At 41.7% G+C, this 21600-nt stretch overlaps 1 protein-coding gene across 4 annotated transcripts in view; it reads right to left on the reverse strand.

Moving 5' to 3' along the window:
- The window catches only part of RUNX1T1 (RUNX1 partner transcriptional co-repressor 1), a 134190-nt gene that overhangs the window by 48333 nt on the left and 64257 nt on the right, over nucleotides 1-21600 (reverse strand). For all 4 annotated transcript variants that reach the window (XM_044294087.1, XM_044294089.1, XM_044294090.1 and 1 more), the window contains exon 2: nucleotides 261-398. In XM_044294087.1, the coding sequence (XP_044150022.1) occupies nucleotides 261-398 (138 nt within the window). The remainder of the gene's footprint in view (nucleotides 1-260; nucleotides 399-21600) is intronic.

Genomic DNA, 21600 nt, shown 5'->3' on the forward strand with positions numbered 1-21600 from the left:
TCAGAGTGCCGGAGTTTACAATGCAGATGAAGCAGATGTATGCCATTAGAGGTGCAGTTTTCATAAACTTCTATATTTGCTGTATTATGGCTCTGTACAACTCGGATTGCATGGAGCCATGATTCGGCTTAGTGCATGAGACCATTCACAGTCCATATACAATCTGCCCCCACGAAGGACAAAGCTCCATCTGTCTGATGAAGGCCAGACAATAAAAAAAAAGCTTCATTAACAGCCAAGAGGTTCAACTGTTTCCTTACATGTTGTGGGTGTAAATGAGCTTGTTCTTGGGGCTCCCTGTGTGGTCGGGGGAGGCGGCATTGTTGGAGGCGTCAGCCTGGATTGTGTCTTCACATCCACAGGTGAGTCTGGCATTGTGGAGCGCTTCTCAGTACGATCTAAAGAAGAGGCAAAAAAAAAAAGGTTAAATGTTATATACCACTAATATATACCTTAACTATAGACATATACACAGTGCCACCCTGACTATTACCCCAGACCTCATCAAACCATGATCCATTATCTTTAGAAGATTGCTTTCGTCGCTGTGCACAGATGCTTCTTCAACAGAATAAGCATAAGACACAATGGCATCTAAAGCCATAATGCAAGTACGGAAGAGAAAGGAAGTAAATTAAAAGGCGAGATGGTAATGAATCCCCCTATGGCAGCTCCGACAATCCAAAACCTGATGCTCTGTTCTACAGGTGAGCTGTTGGCAGCGCTCGGCATCCTCCCCGACTCCCCCTGGAAGCAGCACCTGCTGCCTGCCCGCTATCCGGCTTTGTTTTGATACGGCTGCAAGTCTCGTGGCCCTATCTCCGACCCTATTTTCTCTCCTTTTCGTTCCGAGGTAACAATAGATAAATACCATATGTCACATAGTAAAAAGCTTTTTCTTCGTTTACACAGCGGCGGATTGTTTATACTTGTTCATTAGGGGGGAAAATGCACAAATAGTCCGGCTTATACCGCCGCTTAAAAAGAAAAGATTACAGGTGTATTCCAATTACTGTAAATATTGCACGCGGGCGCAATTCACAGCCCACCGTTCCTACAAGATCTAGCCATGTTATTAGAGAGAGGAGACTGCTACTTTAAATATGGTGGGGTGGGCAAGACAACAGAGAGGCAGACAGTGCAAGGTAGGAATGTGGACGCGCGGCGCTGCAGCATCGAGAGGTGCACCGCGTCACTGCGTGCAAGCAAGGCTAGAGAATGGAGCACCAATAGCTCTGACATTTAGCCCCTATCCTGTGGCTAGGTGATAAGTTGTCGTCATGGGACAACCCTTATATCTCTGGATACGCCTTTAACTTTTGTGTTGTGTCGTCCCTTTGCTATTCCTCCTGGAAATGGATGCATAAATTGACAACTGGGTGTTACCTTTGCTCTTGTCCACAGGTTGCATCTGTACACAATTTGACACTTAGCATTGATTGGACAAGATCAGAGTTTGTTGGAACCATCCCATTGACAGAGGGAATGGTAACGGCCAGTGATCAATTTCTGCAAACTCTAGAACATGTCCTGTTCTTGTCCACTTTGCAGACAAGAATAGGCATTTTTTTCAATAGGGCCTGTGAAAAGTGCGTGATGCACATGGACCACATCCGTATTTTGCGGAAATGTGATTTGCTGATGGTAAATTTTCAGTCACTTGGACCAGGGAGGGCTAATAAATCCCTGTAGTCGCTCAGCAGCATCTCCCCATGCAAGCGTGCTGCTGACCTGAACGTCATATGGAGGAAAGCTGCACAGATCCTTTTGCTTCTCTACTTCATTCTTTGTAGGTCAAGTTGGTTCAAATGAATAAACATTTGCATCATCATCTGGAATCATTAGCTGAAGGATCTCAGAAGTGGGCTGAGATTATGGCTGACACCTGTGTACTAGATTTTCCCAGTGAGCTATTAAACTAGAAACAACCCCAGCCCTCGACGGCACAAAGGATAAGTGTGCAGCTTGTGATGAAGACAGTGGCACGGGGCCAAAACGCAACTCAGAATAGGCTAATATTCAATTAAATAGGCAGAATCTGCAGACAGACAACAAACTGGACAACTGTGCTCATCCATGGTTCTACAACGCATGCAGTAGACCACTAAGAAAAGGTACTACCACCATATACATGCAGCTGACAGGTCCAATAGTAATAATAAAACTCATCCTGTATTGTGTAGCTACTTATATTCCGTAATAACGTATTTTTCTTTTTATTTATTTTACTCACTCATATAGCGCTTTACAGACAATTTACAGACAATATGATCGCTTATTGTTCCTAGTGGAGCTCCCAATGTAAATTTCCTATCAGTATGTCTTTAAAGAATGGGAGAAAACAGGAGTACCCATAGGAAACTCAAGAAAACTTGGGGAGAGCATACAAGCGCTATGTAGATTTATAATCTGAAGCTCTTAGCAAGGCCACACATACAAACTCGAAAACACGCTGGAGCCATTGTAATTGGAATTCAATTAAAAAGGTTTTCTAGGATTTTTTTTACTGATGAGTCACCTATCCTCTGGATCTGATTCGTGGGGTTCCGACACCTGGAACTCCCACCGATCAGCTGTTTTAAAAAGACAGCAGCAATCCCTGAGTGCCACTGCCTTCTCAACAGCTCACCAAGCACACGCCATATATTGTATAGCGGCTGTGCTTGGAGAGCCCGTCCTAGGCCACGTGATCGATGAACGCATCATCACTGGCCTAGGAAAAGCAGAGAAGGCTGCGGAGGTCCTGGGTGTCAGACTCCCAACGATCAGATACTGATGACCTATTCAGAGGATTGGTCAATGATATAAAACTCCCGGAAAATACCTTTAAACACCAGAAAACCAGACAAATATGGGAAGAACATACAGTCTATCTTCTTTTCATGGCATAGCCTTCAGTCTTCAAGTACGTCTGAACAGGGAAATTTCCTCTATCATGTATAGTTGTGTGACATTATTAATAAGATAATAGATTTACACACAGAGATTTGGATCCAGTACGACAGACCATCAATAGCACTGTGAGGAGGAGACCCCCTAAACGGTCTTGGGGCAGTTTTAGTTTTATTGAGTGTTTTTATTATAGTACATCTGGGTGATTTATTTTTGCTGTTACAGGTCCAGAGTCAAATACCAGTTATTGGTACTGCTAAAATAATGTCGTATGCTATGCCTTTAACAGTGCGAGCACCCCGTGTATGTGATATATATGGGTTACATACATGCTCTATTATGTATAATAGTCATATTATATATTACCACATGTAAAGTGTGTGGTACTTGGTATACAATACTCTAATATTAGCCATGCCCTTTCCTGGATACGATAGACCCTTAGATGCAATGATTGGTGGGAAATGACACAGTAGAGTCTGTTTTGAGAGCACGTAGATCTAGGGGCACCGTACTCCCAGTGTGGGCTAGTGGCTAAAGTACAAAAGGGGATGCCCTTCCACCCTCAGAGGCTGTGTTGGGTGTTTGTCTATGTGATTACTTTAACTCTGTGTAACGAGCCAGGTCCTGCTGAAGTCCACAGCCAGGGAGGATGCTGGTAACTGGTGCTATGGGTGCATAGTCTGTCCAGCTGGATTCCATCGCAGTCCATGTGGCAACACCAGGCAAACAGTGATTGAAATGGTAAAAGGAGGAGAGCATGGCCCACAGCAGGTCTTAGGGCAACCATGTCCTTGACCATCACAGCGTATAACATTCAACAACTGTGCCTCTCATCTGAGACAGCTTATTGTATAACTGTACGTGGCCAAAGCATCTCTCCTGTGAAGGCCACCTTGGTGCTACAATGTTAACCTGCTGTCCTACAGGATTAGTAGCTGTTGTTGCAGCACCTACTGCCTCTACCGTCCTACAGGAATGGTAGCTGTTTTTGAAGCGCCTACTGCTCTGTGCCAATTATTTGTGACTTGATTATACCTACACTGTAAAAGACAGCAATCATCTGGCTGTGACTAGAAAGCAGGGGTGCTGGTCTCTGACAGGACATGGGTCTCAGCTCTGCATTGGCATTTTCACATTTTTGTTGTTCCCAAAAATAAACACTGCTGTTAACCACCTGATATCACCAGGAGAAGTTTTATTGGGTGGGCCGTGTCCTCTACAGTGACCACTGCAGAATAAATGTAGTATTACATTGCTGCCATTCAAAAAATTGGCCGACCATGTAATTCATGCTTTGCCTGGTTCTGCCAGAATGGGAGCCACTAATAGTATTAGCGGCAATAGATGAGGCATGAGGAAGGAAACCTTCCATATGCTGACCATATGTCCTACTAGGACATATAGCATGGGACTGTCTAACTGCGCAATATATAAAAGAGAGCTAGGGTAGATTAACATTACAGATTCTGCAACTTAATAAGTCTTGCAGAAACACAACACAAAAAGCACAAGTATAGAATTCATTTTTCCATTTAAAACATTTCTTCAACATATCAGCTGTATGAACATACCCTTACAGCTGAGAAACTGCCAAACTGACTCATACAAAGGGTGGCTTTGCATGCTACAATAACATTTATGATTCTGCATCTGCTACTGTTCTCTGTACAAAACCATATCATAAATCATAGTAATCACAAGTAGCCATTACTCAGTTTTGCCAACCAAACAACATAGAGGAGTCCTGAGTGCTTCTCAAGACTGTCAAGTGACTGTATTTAGTTTTTGACCATCATTTCATGTTTACTTGCTGCAAAAAGTAAAGCGACGATCGCAATGACTCGTATCATATGCATTAACACCACAGCGTGTAAAGCCATCCAAGCCTGCCTGTACACAATGTGGTCCAGCAGTGGGATCAACGTGACGGTGCCTGTGCATACTATTAACAAACAGCCTGTACAGATGTGGCCTGGAAAGTAGAGGTGTGGCTCAGCAATTAGAGTCGATCTGCATGTGGACTCCACTGCAGACCCGGGTGGTGTATGGGCAGACTTCCAGGGGTATTCCCATCTCAGACAGTGATGGTATATTGCTAGGATATGCCACCAATGCCAGATAGGAGCGGGTCCCACCTCTGGGACCCACTCCTATCTTCAGAATGCCCCCTCTCTCCGAAGTGAAGGAGAGTACATGGCACAAGCACGGCCATGCTCCATTCACTGCTATGGGAGTTCTGAAAATAATGGAGCACTGGCTCGGCTATTTCTGGCAGTCCCATAATGGTGAATGGAGAGGAGGCTGTTGCGGTGTACTCTCCTTCACTTCAGGAGCCCCGTTCTTGAGATAGGAGCCATCAATGTCTGCAATAAGCCAACCCCTATAAATATCTGTCAATAAAAACGAATTAGTGTTTATTACCACTGATGATTAATAACTGACGATTGCTTGCCTCATCCAACCTTTGCTTTCCCATCAGCAATGGAATGATTTGCTTTCAGCATAGACGGCAACAGAGCGAAGGGCGACAATTAGAGCACACCATCTAAATAAAGGCAAGTATTTCTCTCTTGCCAAAGAAATAAAGATAGGAGGACATTTGCCAGAGCTAGTTTGCAGATAGCAGTGGTCCATCTGGATTCCATTCTGCTAACACTCATGCTGAACTATTGGAAAAGACTGTCCAGATACCCAGATTAGAAACATGTGGGACCAGTAAAGGGAGGGAGTTGATTTCGGCTCATGGATTGCTGTACAGGAATAAGGCACAATGTGTATCCTCTAATTCAAGTATTTACGACAAAACATCATTCTGTCATTTGGACGGCACCCAGCCAATCTGTTTTCTCTTAACGAATTATCCAGTAAAAAGGCTGTTGTTTAGAATAAAAGCAGGATCTGCCAATGGGAAAAAAAAAAAGATGGCAGGACAATGGTGGCATAATGGCTAATATCGGTCATTACCACTCACCACAGTACAATAAATATAGCGCTGGCATGACTGACACACGCTCATTTGCTATTTTTGTGCTCCGCTCAAGCCAGTCTTGCTTTCAATGGACTGTGGTCGACAGCATGCTGCTTTTATGAAACAATTAAGTAACACAAGTGAATATGTTTTCAGTTTCATACAACATATTTTTTTTTTTTGGATGATCTAAGTTGAGAAAACAGAGGAATGGCAATGATTACGTTTTACTTCCACACTTGGCTGTCACTCAAGACCTAGCTTAGAATGGAGACTCGATTCTGACCAAGCAAGACTTCAACCCAAAGGTCATTTAAATGAAGCCAAAATAATACCATCTGCTCCTTGTTTTACATCTACAGCAATCAGTTCATGATGGAGATACATGGTGATATAATGGGTCAGTCTTAATCCCCATGCACACATACAACCCTCTGGTGAAGTGGAAGATAGGAATGGCAAATTCAAGAAACATGTTCCAAGCATGCAAATGGCCACAACCTTTGTTTTCGATTATAGCAAAGGGAAAGGAAATAAAAGTCACTCAGGTTTCTTCAACAGCAAAAAACATTCAACGTCAACTGAGCAAAAGAAAAACATCTCTGTCCTCTTCAAATGGACAATGTCCAGAAAAAGAGGACACCACTAGAGGACAATCAATCACTGGTGATGACAGACCACCTCTACTGACCCCTGTGGATGTTTAATGAGCAATAAAGTAGATGTTTCCATACAAAACGGGTTTACAAAAAACAAATCACAAATTTACCTACTACAAAGATCCAAACAGTTCAGGAAGACTCCAGAAGAAATTTTGTGAAGTCTACCTCAAGGTCTGAAGGGGTAGTGCATGATGGGGTTCTCTGAACCCATGTGTCATGTACCATCCCCATAATTATGTCCTACATAAATGTTGCATAGACTTAGAAAATAATAATAACATATTGTAAAGAAGGTTTCCCATAAAAAAACAATTATGGGAATAAAGGGGTTGTATTACAAGTAACTGCAATGTCATATCGCTAGGAAATGCCATCAAAGTTAGATAGGTTTGGACCTGCATCTATCTCCAGAACGGGCCTCCAAAAGAGAAGAACTGTGCACCATACATTCACAGCATGCTCTACATTCATTTCTATGGCAGTCCTCTAGAAAAGAATGAAGTACACACCTTGCAAGTGAGCCACCACTCCATTCACTTCTATTGGAAAGCCGGAGATAGCCAAGAAAGGTAGCGCTCAGCGATTTTCAGCAGTCCCATCAAAATTAATGGAGGGCAGCTGCACATGTGCAGATGCTCTCCAATCACCTTGGGGGTCCTATTCTGAAGGTAGGTGTGAGTCCCAGAGGTGGGACCCACACCTATCTGACATTGGTGACATGATCTAGCAATAAGCCACACTTAGACAAAACCAGATAATCACAGATACAAGTATTATCTGTCCAACAGCTAAAGCTGGCCATACATCTCCAATAGCAGTCATCCAAATTCAACTGCAATTCATCCAGTGGGATATTTCCAGTTCAACACGTCCTTCATTACCTGTTGGGGGAGTGTCTGTACACACAAATACACATAAGACAGTTGGCCAGTCCCTATTGTCTGACTTTGCTTTTATGTGTATGAGCTCCTTAAACTGTAGTCAGATATGTATAGACTCCTTACATAGCCTGTTGTGTTTACATAGTAGGGCGATACAATGAGGCATGGCAGCAAAAGGCTCCTTGGCCCAAGGCAAAATCTGTAACTATTTCCTAGCTACCATATGCCATACATAATCTTGGAGTTTTCAAATAAGGCACATGGGCATTTGCCCCCTGCTCCATACCCTCTAGAAACTGGGGCCTAGAAGTGACTGAAAACTCTGGACCCCCAATAGCTATACCCAGAGCTGAGAGTACTACAATAGATCCTTACAAAGATGCTGTGGATTTGAGACAGAACAACTAATTCACTGGAAAAAAATATATTTGTCCGTATTATTCTTTCCCCAGTTAGACAGTAACATGCTGAATAGATTCTTTGAGCTCAGGCCATTGCCTCGTTTATTCCATGTCTTTAGACCATGTAGCACACTGTTTACACATACTTGGAGAACAGATATCATTAGTTGTCTCTTGGGCCAACAGAACAGCCTTTGATCACACTCACAGTTGACATGAGTGTTGGGACCCAATGTAAAAATGTGTCTGGGCTCCGTCCTGTGTCTATTACCCATACGTGTTGCTGAGATCAAGCTCCTCATTTGTAATGAAGACTTACCGCAGGAGTCCAAGCAATGTAAAAGTAGTATGAGATATTTAATTCATCCAAGCTGCTTCTAGTGAAACAAGGTATCTGCACCGCCATAAATGCATGCGTTGTGTGTCCAGGGCAAAGGTACCATGGATGTTTACATTACCAAACAATGTGGAATATATCAGCATTTCAATGACGACTTTAATGTCAACTCTGAAGGCCTTTTTGCTTGGTTCACAGATGGAAAAAATATATTGCACGATATCCATCCACAGATGTCAGCCGTGCTAAACGCTTCCATATGTAAGTGGGTACCGGAGTTGCTCTTAAACAAAAAGTAAACATTTTAATATTTATGGTCTAGGGAATGTATCGACATCTGAAAAGAGTTAATAAGGGTTCCAATGTCTGCCCAGTGTTTTTTTTAATGTTGTATTCTTCTGTTGACTACATAAGCCAATGTCCGCCTCTATTATTTGCACTGCTTTTAGTATTGTTCTGAATGAAGTGTCCATTCTTTACAAACACTATATAACTAAACAGTAGAGATGAGAGTATCAACTGGACCCAAATTTCATAAAAATCTAAATTTGGCGATTCAATTCGGTCTAATTTTGAGGAGAGAGTGAGAGAGAGAAAAAAAAATGTTTTTTTCTTTACAAAAATTAAGAGTCTAAAAAGAAAAAATATGAGTCCCAGAAGACCTCAGAGTGCCATGCACAGATTTTTAGGCAAATAGGGTCACTGTCGATTCGGGTAGTATTGATTCAGACCTGAATCGAATCAATCAACCTATTCCGCTAAATCAAACCTGAATTAAATTTTGAGGGATTCACTCATCTCTACTAACCAGTTTACATAGCAGCATAAATTGATCAGATTTTTTAACTGTAAATTTCACCGTCGCAAATAAAATATTTGATGCTATAATGAAAAAAAGAAGCCAGAGGAAGGCAAAATATTCTGCCATATTGTTAAAAGATTTGCGAACTAACACAGCATAAGCTCAAAGTTCATGTTTCTAATTTAAAATGGTGGTTCACTTTAAAAATTACTAGTCTTAAATCAGTTAATCTAAACTAGAAGAAGAAACAATGTAGCCCGGATCATTTCATAGTTGCCCACAGACCCACAATTGTTGGCATTGTATTGAATTTTCAGAGACAATCCCATCAAATTTGGCTCAATATGGCCTGAAAATGAGCAGGGTTTATGTAAACCTTACCCAAGTAGAAGTAGCCAGTCCCGGTGAATTTGAGGCATGTCTAGGATCGGGGCTGAAATACCCTAAATTTACCAATAGAAATGTTCGTAAGTAACAGTTAAAGCAGATTTATACTGCCTGACTGAGCGGGCAATTATAAGGAAGGAACTGTCCCTCCCTGCTTGTCAGCGGAGGAAAGAGCTGCATTTACATACAGCAGTCATTTTGCCTGTATTGAGGTGATGAGCGATAGTTACTGCTATTGCTCATCCTCATACAGGTTTAGGCCTCATGCACACGGCCGTTGTTTGGGTCCGCAAAACGGCAACTTGGATGCGGACCCATTTACTTCAATGGGGCCGCAAAAGATGCGGACAGCACTCCGTGTGCTGTCCACATCCGTTGCTCCGTTCCGTGGCCCCGCTAAAAAAATATAACATGTTCTATTCTTGTCCGCGCTTTGCGGACAAGAATAGGCATTTATATTGAAGGCTGTCCGTGCCGTTCCGCACATTGCGGAACGCGCAGGGACGCCACCCGTGTTTTGCGGATTCACGATTTGTGCACTGCAAAACACACCACGGTCGTGTGCATAAGGCATTATTCAGTGGCAGTGGTCATGCTGGCAGACTATAGGAAAAAGCATCAGCCTCTCTAGTGGCTGGGACCGTCGGAGTGGACATAGGCTGGTGCTTTTTCCTATAGTATTCAAGCATGACCACCGTTGCTGGATTACCACGTGGTCGTAACCCCTGGATACAAGCAGTGTATAATGCGATGGAAAATGATTCAAGCCAGCAAAGGAGGAAATATGGACAATCATAATTGAGACAACCCTTTAAGGGTTCGAACAATAGGGCACATTATGATCAGTTTATTTAAGAAAATAAATAAATAATAATAATGGACGTCCTTTTTCCTGTAACCTGACTTTATTCTCAAAAAATGTAGATTAATGATAATACATCATTTTATATACATTCACAATCCGTAAATCCATCATCTGCAAGACAAACAATGGATATTTGTTAATATTTGATCAAAATGCTGAAAAGCATCACTTCCAGGGATGGAAATGTAGTTTCCCAGACATTGCAGGCGGTGAACATGAACAGATCTGGACGTGTTCATTGGAGCATGAAAAAAAACTATATTTATTGTAAGTACTTAAAAACGTCTCCTTAAATTGAAGGGGAGCAATGTGTTTTCGTAAATGTCATCTGAAGCCGTTTTTATTCTCTCCATATATAAATTAGATATCACACATCTCGTGCCTATTACATGACCTCAGTGACAAGTCAGTGCAGACAAATCATCACAAACAAGCGGTTAATGGGGAATAAATATCCAGCAGAATATATTTTCTACCATAATTGCCCCCATCTTTTACTTCTCCTTTTTAATGCCTTGGAATAATTTACGGTTTTTACAGACAATGAGGACAGAGGAGTTGAGCCGGTTACTGCTCTCATAAGTGAAGTGGTAGAATAAAAGCTGGACATAGTTATGAGTACAAAGCCATGAGAACACTTGGACGTGAAATACTGCTATCATCATGTAAAGTAGCTGAAATCAGTCGCTGATAGAGAAGACATTTTATGCATCTTCTATACAATTGTTTTGTATTACACAACAAGCATTGCCACTATAAGATAAAAAGCATTTCCACTATTATATAAAGAGCATCCCCACTATCATATAAAGAGCATCCCCACTATTATATGAAGAGCATCCCCACTATCATATAAAGAGCATCCCCACTATCATATAAAGAGCATCCCCACTATTATATGAAGAGCATCCCCACTATCATATAAAGAGCATCCCCACTATCATAAAAAAGGGCATCCCCACTATCATATAAAGAGCATCCCCACTATCATATAAAGAGCATCCCCACTATTATATAAAGAGCATCCCCACTATTATATAAAGAGCATCCCCACTATTATATAAAGAGCATCCCAACTACCATATAAAGAGCATCCCCACATCATATAAAGAGCATCCCCACATCATATAAAGAGCATCCCCACTACCATATAAAGAGCATCCCCACATCATATAAAGAGCATCCCCACATCATATAAAGAGCATCCCCACATCATATAAAGAGCATCCCCACTATTATATAAAGAGCATCCCAACTGCCATATAAAGAGCATCCCCACTACCATATAAAGAGCATCCCCACTACCATATAAAGAGCATCCCAACTACCATATAAAGAGCATCCCCACATCATATAAAGAGCATCCCCACATCATATAAAGAGCATCCCCACTACCATATAAAGAGCATCCCAACTGCCATATAAAGAGCATCCCCACTACCATATAAAGAGCATCCCCACTACCATATAAAGAGCATCACCACTATCATATAAAGAACATTCTCATTACCATATAAAGAGCATCCCCACTATCATATAAAGAGCATCCCCACTATTATATAAAGAGCATCCCCACTACCATATAAAGAGCATCCCAACTACCATATAAAGAGCATCCCCACATCATATAAAGAGCATCCCAACTACCAAATAAAAAGCATCCCCACATCATATAAAGAGCATCCCCACTACCATATAAAGAGCATCCCCACTACCATATAAAGAGCATCCCCACATCATATAAAGAGCATCCCCACATCATATAAAGAGCATTCCCAATATCATATAAAGTACATTTCACTATATATAAAAAGCATTCCGACTATTATATAAAGAGCATTCCCACTATTATATAAAGAACATTCCCATTACCATATAACGAGCATTCCAACTATTATATAAAAAGCATTCCCACTATCATATAAAGGACTTTCCCACAATTATAAATAATCACCAATAAATGTAAAACCATAGAGACATCCAATATGGTCACTATTAAAGTTTTCTCTGTCTAGGGTATTGTTGATTGGTCAATATGAAAAACATAATTTTTGGATGCAACTTTTTAAAATAATATCTTAAAGGAATACTCCAGCTAAAACAGATGCACTGTGTTAAGCCTACTGCTGCCCTGAGAGGGCAATGCATTACAAAGGGATTCCTATTAAAGTGAATGGGGCTGAGCTGCAATACCAAGCATTGCCACCATCCAATGGATGGCACTGTGCATGACAAGCTGCGGCCTCTCAAACAGCAGATTAGCAGGGTTCCTGGGTCTTAGACCATGCAGATCTGATATTGATAACCTATCCTGAGCATAAGTCATCAATATTACAATTTTGGAAAACCGCCTAAAGGGGCTACCATGACATCATAAAAGTTCAGTTCAGTGGTGCTTCAGCAGTTGTAACTCAAAGAGAGAGGAGCTGCTCCCAGTTCTCAATAACAGACACGTAACTTACAGCTCTTGGTTCTCAATGTGAAACACTGTCCAAAATAACAAGGTCACCACATGTCATTCATAATACTAGTGTCTTTGTATGGTCAGAAAGGGGTTTGCATCCCCAGAAGCTCTAGGACCCAGGTACATTTTCATACTTCAGTACCCTTGCAGAGATCCAGCTGGTCACAGGTGTCATGAATCTTACAAGCAATGCTTCCTGGGAAAAGGTATGCAAATTAGCTCTCCTCCAGTACTTTTCAAAAGGTATCTTACTCAGGCAAAACAGTACCCTGCTCAGTACTGAGAAGGAATAAGAAACAGCGCTGTCTACAGAGCAGTGTGTCTGGTATGGCTGATATCCCTAGTCAGGTTTTAAGGCTCTTTTATGAGTTGGAGGTGAAAATTTCTATAGTTGGCACTAGAGAGACAGCTTTCTTCTCTCTGGAGGAGAGCTAATTTGCATACGTTTTCCCAGAAAGAATTGTCTGTAAGACTCCCTAGACCAACTGGATCCTCCCAAGGAAACAAGGACCTGGTTAGTTTCTCCAAGTTTATGCACAGAGAGGGAACAACATACACAATGGTAATATATGTAATTGTTACTCTCATTGCCTTGGCTCTCCCGTTCTTCAGTCCATATAGTATAAAGATTTACGATGGCAAATGTGATGTCTCCAAATTGCCAGTCACAAGTTCAGAAGGAAAAAAACTAACTGTCTAGAGACCCTAAGTGAGCGCAGCGGAGCAAAGACATGATAAATCTGGAGTGAACGCCAGCTGTATTATCCTCTGCACAATGTTCTGCTTTCACTGTAATAAATGGGACTTGTCTCATTAGATGTCCAGATGTTAACAGTACTGTTGGCCATCATGAAACATTTCAAGAATCTTGTAAGTGCTGACAATTCTAGCTTGAATTACCCACACGGCCTCCCACATCCCTTTTTAGAAACCTTAGCCTGTTATAATGTTTTGAAAAGTAAAGCGTTGAAGTAGCAGTAAAACATGTCATGTCTCAGCCGCTGGCCTTAAGGAGTAACTCACACTTACTAGTAATGGCTTTGAAGCTTATAATAGTCTTGGCTCATTACGTGACCTTTTCTTAGACTTGTCACCAAATATGTGTCTCCTGTCTGAGTAAAGGGGGCGAAGAGCCCATAATATATAGAGATATATGACACTGGGTTCAGACATAGGAAACTGTACTGTCTTATTGGCAATATCCAAGATGTCACTTTTATTGAGCCATAAAACACAAGAGCACTAAAGACGCGCAGCAGATGAAAACCACATCATCATCATCATCAAACGTGCTTACATAGAAAAAATGGGATTCACCATTATATTCCCTGTACAAGATATAATGCTGTTTCTTGGTATCTTATAATCTCTTCTTTCAAAACCTTGACCGCCAAATGGTTTAGTCACATTTTAATGCATTAGTCCTAATATCTAATATGGAAAGGGCTCTGCCTAATTATCTAATATATGGGGGACCGAGTGGCTGTTCTATAGGTGCAGATGTGATTATTCATTTCTGCTCATCTTATAGTTATCCTACCAGGAAGAATCTTCTCAAAGATGTGATTGTCCATTCTTGGGTTCCATTATTTTTTAAATCTAAATAGGTACAAAATTATTTGCCGGTCATTAATTTTGTATTACATCTGCATAGTGATTTGAGGTCCAATATTCTGGATAGTCATAGAGTGCATTGATAAAATTCAGGCTACCTGCATCCATCACTAGGGGAAGCTTTTACGCTTTATTCATTAATTGCAATTTATGGCACTTAGAGATTGATGGCCTATAGTTAGGATGGTCATCATTAGCAGATTGTGTATGTATGTGTGTGTGTGTGTGTGTGGGGGGGGGGGGGGTTGGGGCAACAGCTCAGCTGTTTTGGGCCGCTATCATCACTGTATACTCTACAGTGGACCGAGCCAGGAGCACAAGGTTCTTAGTACTGTATAGTGGCCTTAGATATTGATGGCCTATACTTAGGATGGTCATCATTATCAGATTGTGGGGGCCAACGTCTCCTTCCTCCCTTCCTGATCAGCTATTTTGGGCAGCTAGCAGCACTTGATACTATACAGTGGACTAAGCCAAGGTTCTTACCACTGTATAGTGGCCTTTCTGGGGTAGTGCCGCTCAGCTCCCATTCAAGTGCATGGAAAGTGAGCTGCAGAATACCATTTCAAGAAACTGCAGTGGACGGAGCTTTCTGTTCTCCTTACAGAACTGTCCGAAGGAGCTAATTGGTGGGGTCCAGGGTGACGGACACCAGCGTTGTTCAATCTGTTAATTTGTAGGAGTCTCTAAATAGTCCACGTGGGTAGTGATACATATATTACTTTCTGTGCTCTTTTATATGACAACCCATACCAATTGTTGAGGGCACCATGTAAATCCTGATTGTTCCATGACCTAAATCGACACGTAAGAGTCATAGGATAGAGTCCTATGGTCACACAGAAAAGACTCCCTTAATGTGCCTCGGACACCATTTGTATGCTGTACATTTTAGGAATGGTTAGCCATTCATATTCAATTAGTGTAAACCCTTCTGACTAAGAACCATGTTGTATAATAATTATTTGCTTCCTAATCCAGACTTGTAATGCTCTATACTGTTTACAAGCATTACCGTACATGTTGATAGCCAAATCCCATTGACACTTATTGCTATAAATGACTCGGCTCCTTGAAGGATGACATTCGGATCATTTCCTGTTCATGTTTTATTACTATGTAAATCCACCAGACCAACCGAGACACAAATACATCTATATGCATCCATATGTATGAAGCCGTGTATATATAAATCCTGCTCTATGTAACAAATACATGTCAGACCCTCAACAATTATGTATTCAATGGTGTGAACGCTGTATTCCCTTCTCCTTGCATCTGGATGTTTACTTTGGCTCCATTATGAAAGTTATAAAACTGAAATGATTGTCCGGGGCATGACGTTATGTATTTACTATGCTGCATATAATTATCCTGTGTCTTGTGAAGTACCAGAAATGACTGTAGAAAGGTTACAGGAACACATCGGGGAAAAGTTGTACACATTGTTATACTTAGGGGGGCATTCATACAACTATATGTGTCTTCCTGGGGCTTTCCACATTGGCATGTCCATACTGCAAAAGATACGAGACCTGAGTGGTGCATGACCACAGGGATTTCAGACTTTGTTTCTCCTTGTGGAGACCACCACCTGATGTATGGAGTCTCTTAAGCAACGTATCTCTTCTCCGTAAAAAAAAAAATATAAAATCTCTCTAAAACCACCTACAGGTAGCCAAGGGGTAAGTCAATATGCGATAGGACCCAAAAACAGCTGTTTGCAGATGGGTTTCCCTTCCTTCTGGAGAAGACTCAGCTTGGCTAAAATCCCTAGTCATGTTTCAAGGCTCTTTAATGGTTTGGACATTGACTTTGAGGGTAGCTTCCTATAGACATGTAGCTAGAGAAAGACCTGTGTGTCGAAAAGTTGCTGTATTTTTTGGTGTGATTAAACACTAAATTTGGATTGAAGTTCGAGAGTGCCGTGACTTTTCTAAAGCTTTTTCTACCTATAGAAGGCTTCATCAAGATAGTTTCCTTCTGATGGAGAGCCAACTTACAATAAAGAACAGCAACGAGAGACACATGTAGATGGGGCTATGGCTGAGATAACATGTAATGGCTCCAAAGTAGCATAATGTATTGTGATTGTCCATATTGCCTGCTTTGCTGTCTTGACTCATTTTTCCATCACATTATATGCTGCACGTTTCCAGGTGTTCTATGACCACCGTGCAATCCAGCAGTTACGACCACTGTGCAATCCATAGAGTCGGCCTGTCTGGTGGCCGGGACCATGCAGCAGCTCCCGTCCACCTCGTTTTTGCGCTGCGGCAGTGGCTGTAACTCCTGGAAATAAGCAGTGTTTAATGCGATGGAAAAATGAATCCAGCCAGCAAAAGAAGTAATATGGACAATCCCAATACATAAGTGCCTTGTATTAACTTTCTCCACATAATAAATGCCACTTACTGAAGCGAGACAGCCCCTTTAAACACAGCGAAAATTATGTAATCTAAAGACGTAGAAGAAGTAAACGATCTCTATATTGATAATGGTGCCCTCATGTAACACTGCTTCATGAAATATTTATAGACTACATGAATATTGTATACATTGAGAAAAATGTCTGCAAATGACTGTACTAGAAATATAACTGCAATAAAACAAGACACAGGGGCGACCACACCGCTTTCCATGTCACTGTATCTATAATATTACAGGCTGCAGATGGGTATAAAATTATAGCTTCCAGAATCAACAGGAAGATTTTAAAGCTTAAGACAATGATGACGATTCTCTCCCTGGGAATTAAGGTTACACTTCGATCTGCAGCTGCCTGAAACGCGTTTAGACTTACTCATTTTAAAATATAATAAATATGAGCGTCTCTTCTGTATGCTAGAAGCTGTAAGCTATTATTTGAGCCATTAAGCTTTCCTTCCTGAGTCATCACTACATACATCTTTTCTTCAGACTAACTGTCCCTTTAAAATCCTGCCATCACCGGGGCACAGCAGCCCATCGAGCCCCTGGGGAGAGAAGCTGGATTAGTTGAGCGTTTTGCTGATGCACGGCTGGCTTCAGTCCTGAATTCCAATATAAAGACAGAAAATGACCCTCAATTATCTCTGCACATGTTGGTATAACAGCCCGCTTATCAATGGTAAATTGCCAGTTACTGTGAAAAATCTTATACATAGCATAATCCTGTTAACAATTGATTTTGGAAAGGTGGAAAAAAATAGCGAGAGAAACCTATATCAGAACAAATTTCTGGCACATACAATTTGAAGTCATTACGTATGTGGACACTGACAAAACAGTGAATCCTAAGGAAAATAACACTTCGAAGTAAGCAAATGGAATATATATTTTTTTTTTTCAGATTACAAGAACTGGATCATAGATTTGTGCAGTTTTATTTTGCTCTTTTGCATTTCTGCCGTTGAATACGAAGTCATAAGGCAGAATACTAGGTCAGGTACAATTCTTTTGTAGCTAGATAGGACATTTAAGTAGCCAGTGGACCTGTGTATAAGTAAAAACAATGGGGCAAGATAGCTACCATGGTATTGGGCACCACCCTATTGGGATATGATAGGCCTATGATTGCATCTTTCCTAGTTTCTTTTATATCTCAGAAATCTGCAGGCAGTTTTTCACCTTCATAAGTAGAGATGGCCCCCCTAAAGGTGGCCATACATATTAGATCTGCGTTTTTCAACTCCAATCATCTCGCTAGCCCAGCATGTCATGTTTTCAGGATTTCCTTAGTACTGAGCAGGTAATATCATTGGGACTTAACACAGGTATTCATTCTGTGGAATATTCTCAAATGATGACCGGCAGGTGGGCCTTGAGGACTGGAGTTGCATTAGATGAATGTCAGCTGAACCCGCTAATCCTGGGAAGACTTCTGGCCCAACCATCCAATGAGTACAATGGCTTCCCGACTATCCCCCAACAGCCGATGATGAGAGCGAAGGGTCGGCATGTTGAATTTTTGACTTGCCCATTCGCTTGTACTCAAGATAATCTACTGTCACTCTCCCTATTGAGAAAACATGAAGGTCAAGTAATTGTGGACGTGTATGGGGGGAGCCGGAGGAATAGCTGTCAGTTAAATGAACATTTGGCCACTATCTATCTAAAGAGTATCGCCAGCTTGAGTTGCTGGGCCCATACCCTGTTCCCGCTATTCAGGTAGTTACTTCCATTCTAGTGGTAATGTGCATCTAATAATCTCCATGAATTGTCTTCTAAAAGCAACTGAAGCATCAATTTCGTCATCTTAGTCCTGAAAAGCAAGGCATAAGTATACAAGCCAAATAATCATGTCCTCATCCACCAAAAATGTGTGTATTTTAATGGGAACGGGACAACATGACACAATATTGTGGCAGAACAATGTCAGCCTCTGAGATGGATTACGTAAATTTGGTGGGACTCCAACCATCTGGACCCCCACCAGTCAGTATAAAGGGGGGCCCCAGTCTACATCCTTTCCCCTGCCCCCGTAGCAGGGCAAATCCTAAATATATTGGTACAAAATACTGAAAATAATAAAGATCGATATAGATATATATCTTGCTAAAAATATTCAGAAGCTGTTACATCCTTATATAAAACGCGATTATCAGCAAAAGTATTTCAACCTAAAACTTGGTTGCAATGTATAGTATTAGAATATCAGTTCTGACAAAGAAACAGGTATAATCTAATCCTAAATTACAAAGGATATACAAAAGAAAGATGCATTGAAATTCTCCTGAAGGAAACAAAGCAGTAGGTGTTTGTCTTATGAACGAGATGGCGAGCGCAGTCCTGGCACTGTAGCAAAAACATCATTGAAATTCAGAAGCAGCTTTCACGGGGAAGATGCCTCAATTGGTATGCAAGGGATGCTGTCTTGCCCTGAATACATTATGAACTGGCAGCATGCTAATATGCCGAGCTATCATAAGCACCAGATGGAACAGTAAGCAGTACATGTCCCATCAAGCCTTAAGACGATGTATTAATGTCCCCACTCAGGGTTTTCAACTGCAATCTTTTGCCCGGGTCTCTAGGCTTCCTTATTTCTTCACATTCCATCACCTGCTTCTTCTGTGCTGCTCCTGTCTCCTGTGGGCCTGGACCTGCCAGGTGGAAAAGAAAATGTGTTTTCTCCATGGCAGACACTGCATGGGCAAGGGGAATACATAAAAGGCACACAAATGGTATTCAGGCACAACACATTCATACACATGCAGTACCTATAGACACACTGTGACCCCTGAACCCATATACTTCCTATGTACACGAGCAGAAACCTAGATTGTGCAAAACACTCGCACATACACTAGAGCAGGGATGGCCAACCGGTGGCTCTCCAGCTGTTGTAAAACTACAACTCCCACCATGCCCTGCTGTAGGCTGATAGCTGTAGGCTGTTCGGGCATACTGGGAGTTGTAGTTTTGCAACAGCTGGAGGGCCGCAGGTTGGCCATCCCTGCCATAGAGCATACCTGTACAAATGTGCGTGCACATAAACATGCTCATGCACATATAAATGTATGCATTTACACATATATACAATTCCCTTTGTAGACATAAATACACACAAACATATATATGCACACTTAAAGCTACTTTCACGGTTGCTTTTTTGTTTTCCGGTATTGTGATCCGTTTAGTCCTCATGCATTCTGAATGTAAAGAGATCCGTTCAGGATGTCTTCCGTTCCGGCAGTATTCCGTTTTGTGACCGGACACAAAACCAAAGCAAGCTGCAGTTTTGTGTCCTGTCATAAAAACGCCAAAAACGGATCCAGCCCTGAAAACAATGTAGGTCAATGGTGACGGATCCTTTTTTTTTTTTTTTTAGGAGCCTGAAAAACCAGGTCACCCATTGACCTTTATTGTATTTAGTACCGGATCAGTTTTTTTCCGTCTTGATTTACCACAACACCATCCCAATGGAACGGATGCATCCTGACGTGCAAAGTGTAAACGGATCAGTTTAATTCCAGTATTGAGATCCTCTGCCGGAATTAACGATACAAGTGTGAAAGTAGCCTAACACACATGTGTGCGCACAAAAAAAGAAAAAAGCATATACATATGCATGCACTCAACATCGGCATACACACATGTCCATATAAATACACACAGTTACACATACAAAGACTCATATGAATACGCATGCATTCATACATACTGTGGGGATTCGCTCTGGTAAACAGGATAAGCGGACGCAGTATAGAGGAGCGGACGCAGTATAGAGGCGCCAACCAGTTTGTAAACCAAAAGTTCTGTGTTTATTCACACGTTAGAAAGTTCACAGAACAAAAAAACACTTTCAAGCAAAAAAGTCACCTTGCAGTATTGGTGTCAGTTCACAGCATGCGGCCTGTTCTGCCAACAAGAAGCCATCAGCAGGCTTTAGTCGGCCTGTTTCCCCTCACAGGGGTCTCAGCCCTCCTCCCCGCACAAGCCTCAGATCCCAATACAGAGATCCCCTCTGCATGAACCCAGCTGTCTTTTAAAGGCAGCTAGGTGTTAACAAAAACCCGGACCGACACCTGCGATCCAGTCCGGTGTCTGACCTTACCTGACTGCTAATTAGTCCAGCAGCACACACTGGGAGGAAAATACCTGCCTCCACATACAACTCCCTTTAGGCTCCCTTCACATATTCATAATTCTGTTACGCTGTTTGCGGAACGGAATTGCGGACCCATTAATTTCTATAGGGCCACACGATGTGCGGCCCCTATCTGGAAATGCGGACCCGCACTTCCGGGTCCGCATTTCCGTTCCTGAAAAAAATAGAACATGCCCTATTCCTGTCCGCAATTGTGGATAAGAAAAGGCATTTTCTATTAAGTGCCGGCGATGTGCGGGCCGCAAAATGCGGAACACACATCGCCGATGTCCGTGTTTTGCGGATCCACGGATCCGCAAGACACACACGGACGTGTGAATGAACCCTTACTATGTCACAGTACACATATGCATAGACACACACACAAATCCACATGTACATACACATATATACACACAGACATTGGGAAAAACTTCATAGACCAGCCATAACTACAAAGCAACATCCTGATTTCATTTTGCTGGACTGAAGGACGGAGCAGAAGCCTCACACCTGGAAACACTTACATCTGCTGCTTTCTGCTTAAAAGAAGTAACAATACAAATTCCCGATTCCATCTATATGTAGACAATATCCCGTTTAGCAGGGAGCAGAACGCATTTTTATTGAAAATTATTGTTCCCCAATTGATAATGAGAGGATCTGTACATTTTTCTGCCCCAAGGGAAGAAAGCTTCTGTTGATGTCTAACCATAACAATCTACTCATGGCCTGGAAAATTCTCTTACATCG

This window comes from Bufo gargarizans, chromosome 5 (genome assembly GCF_014858855.1).
Source record: "Bufo gargarizans isolate SCDJY-AF-19 chromosome 5, ASM1485885v1, whole genome shotgun sequence".
Classification (NCBI taxonomy): Eukaryota; Metazoa; Chordata; class Amphibia; order Anura; family Bufonidae; genus Bufo; species Bufo gargarizans.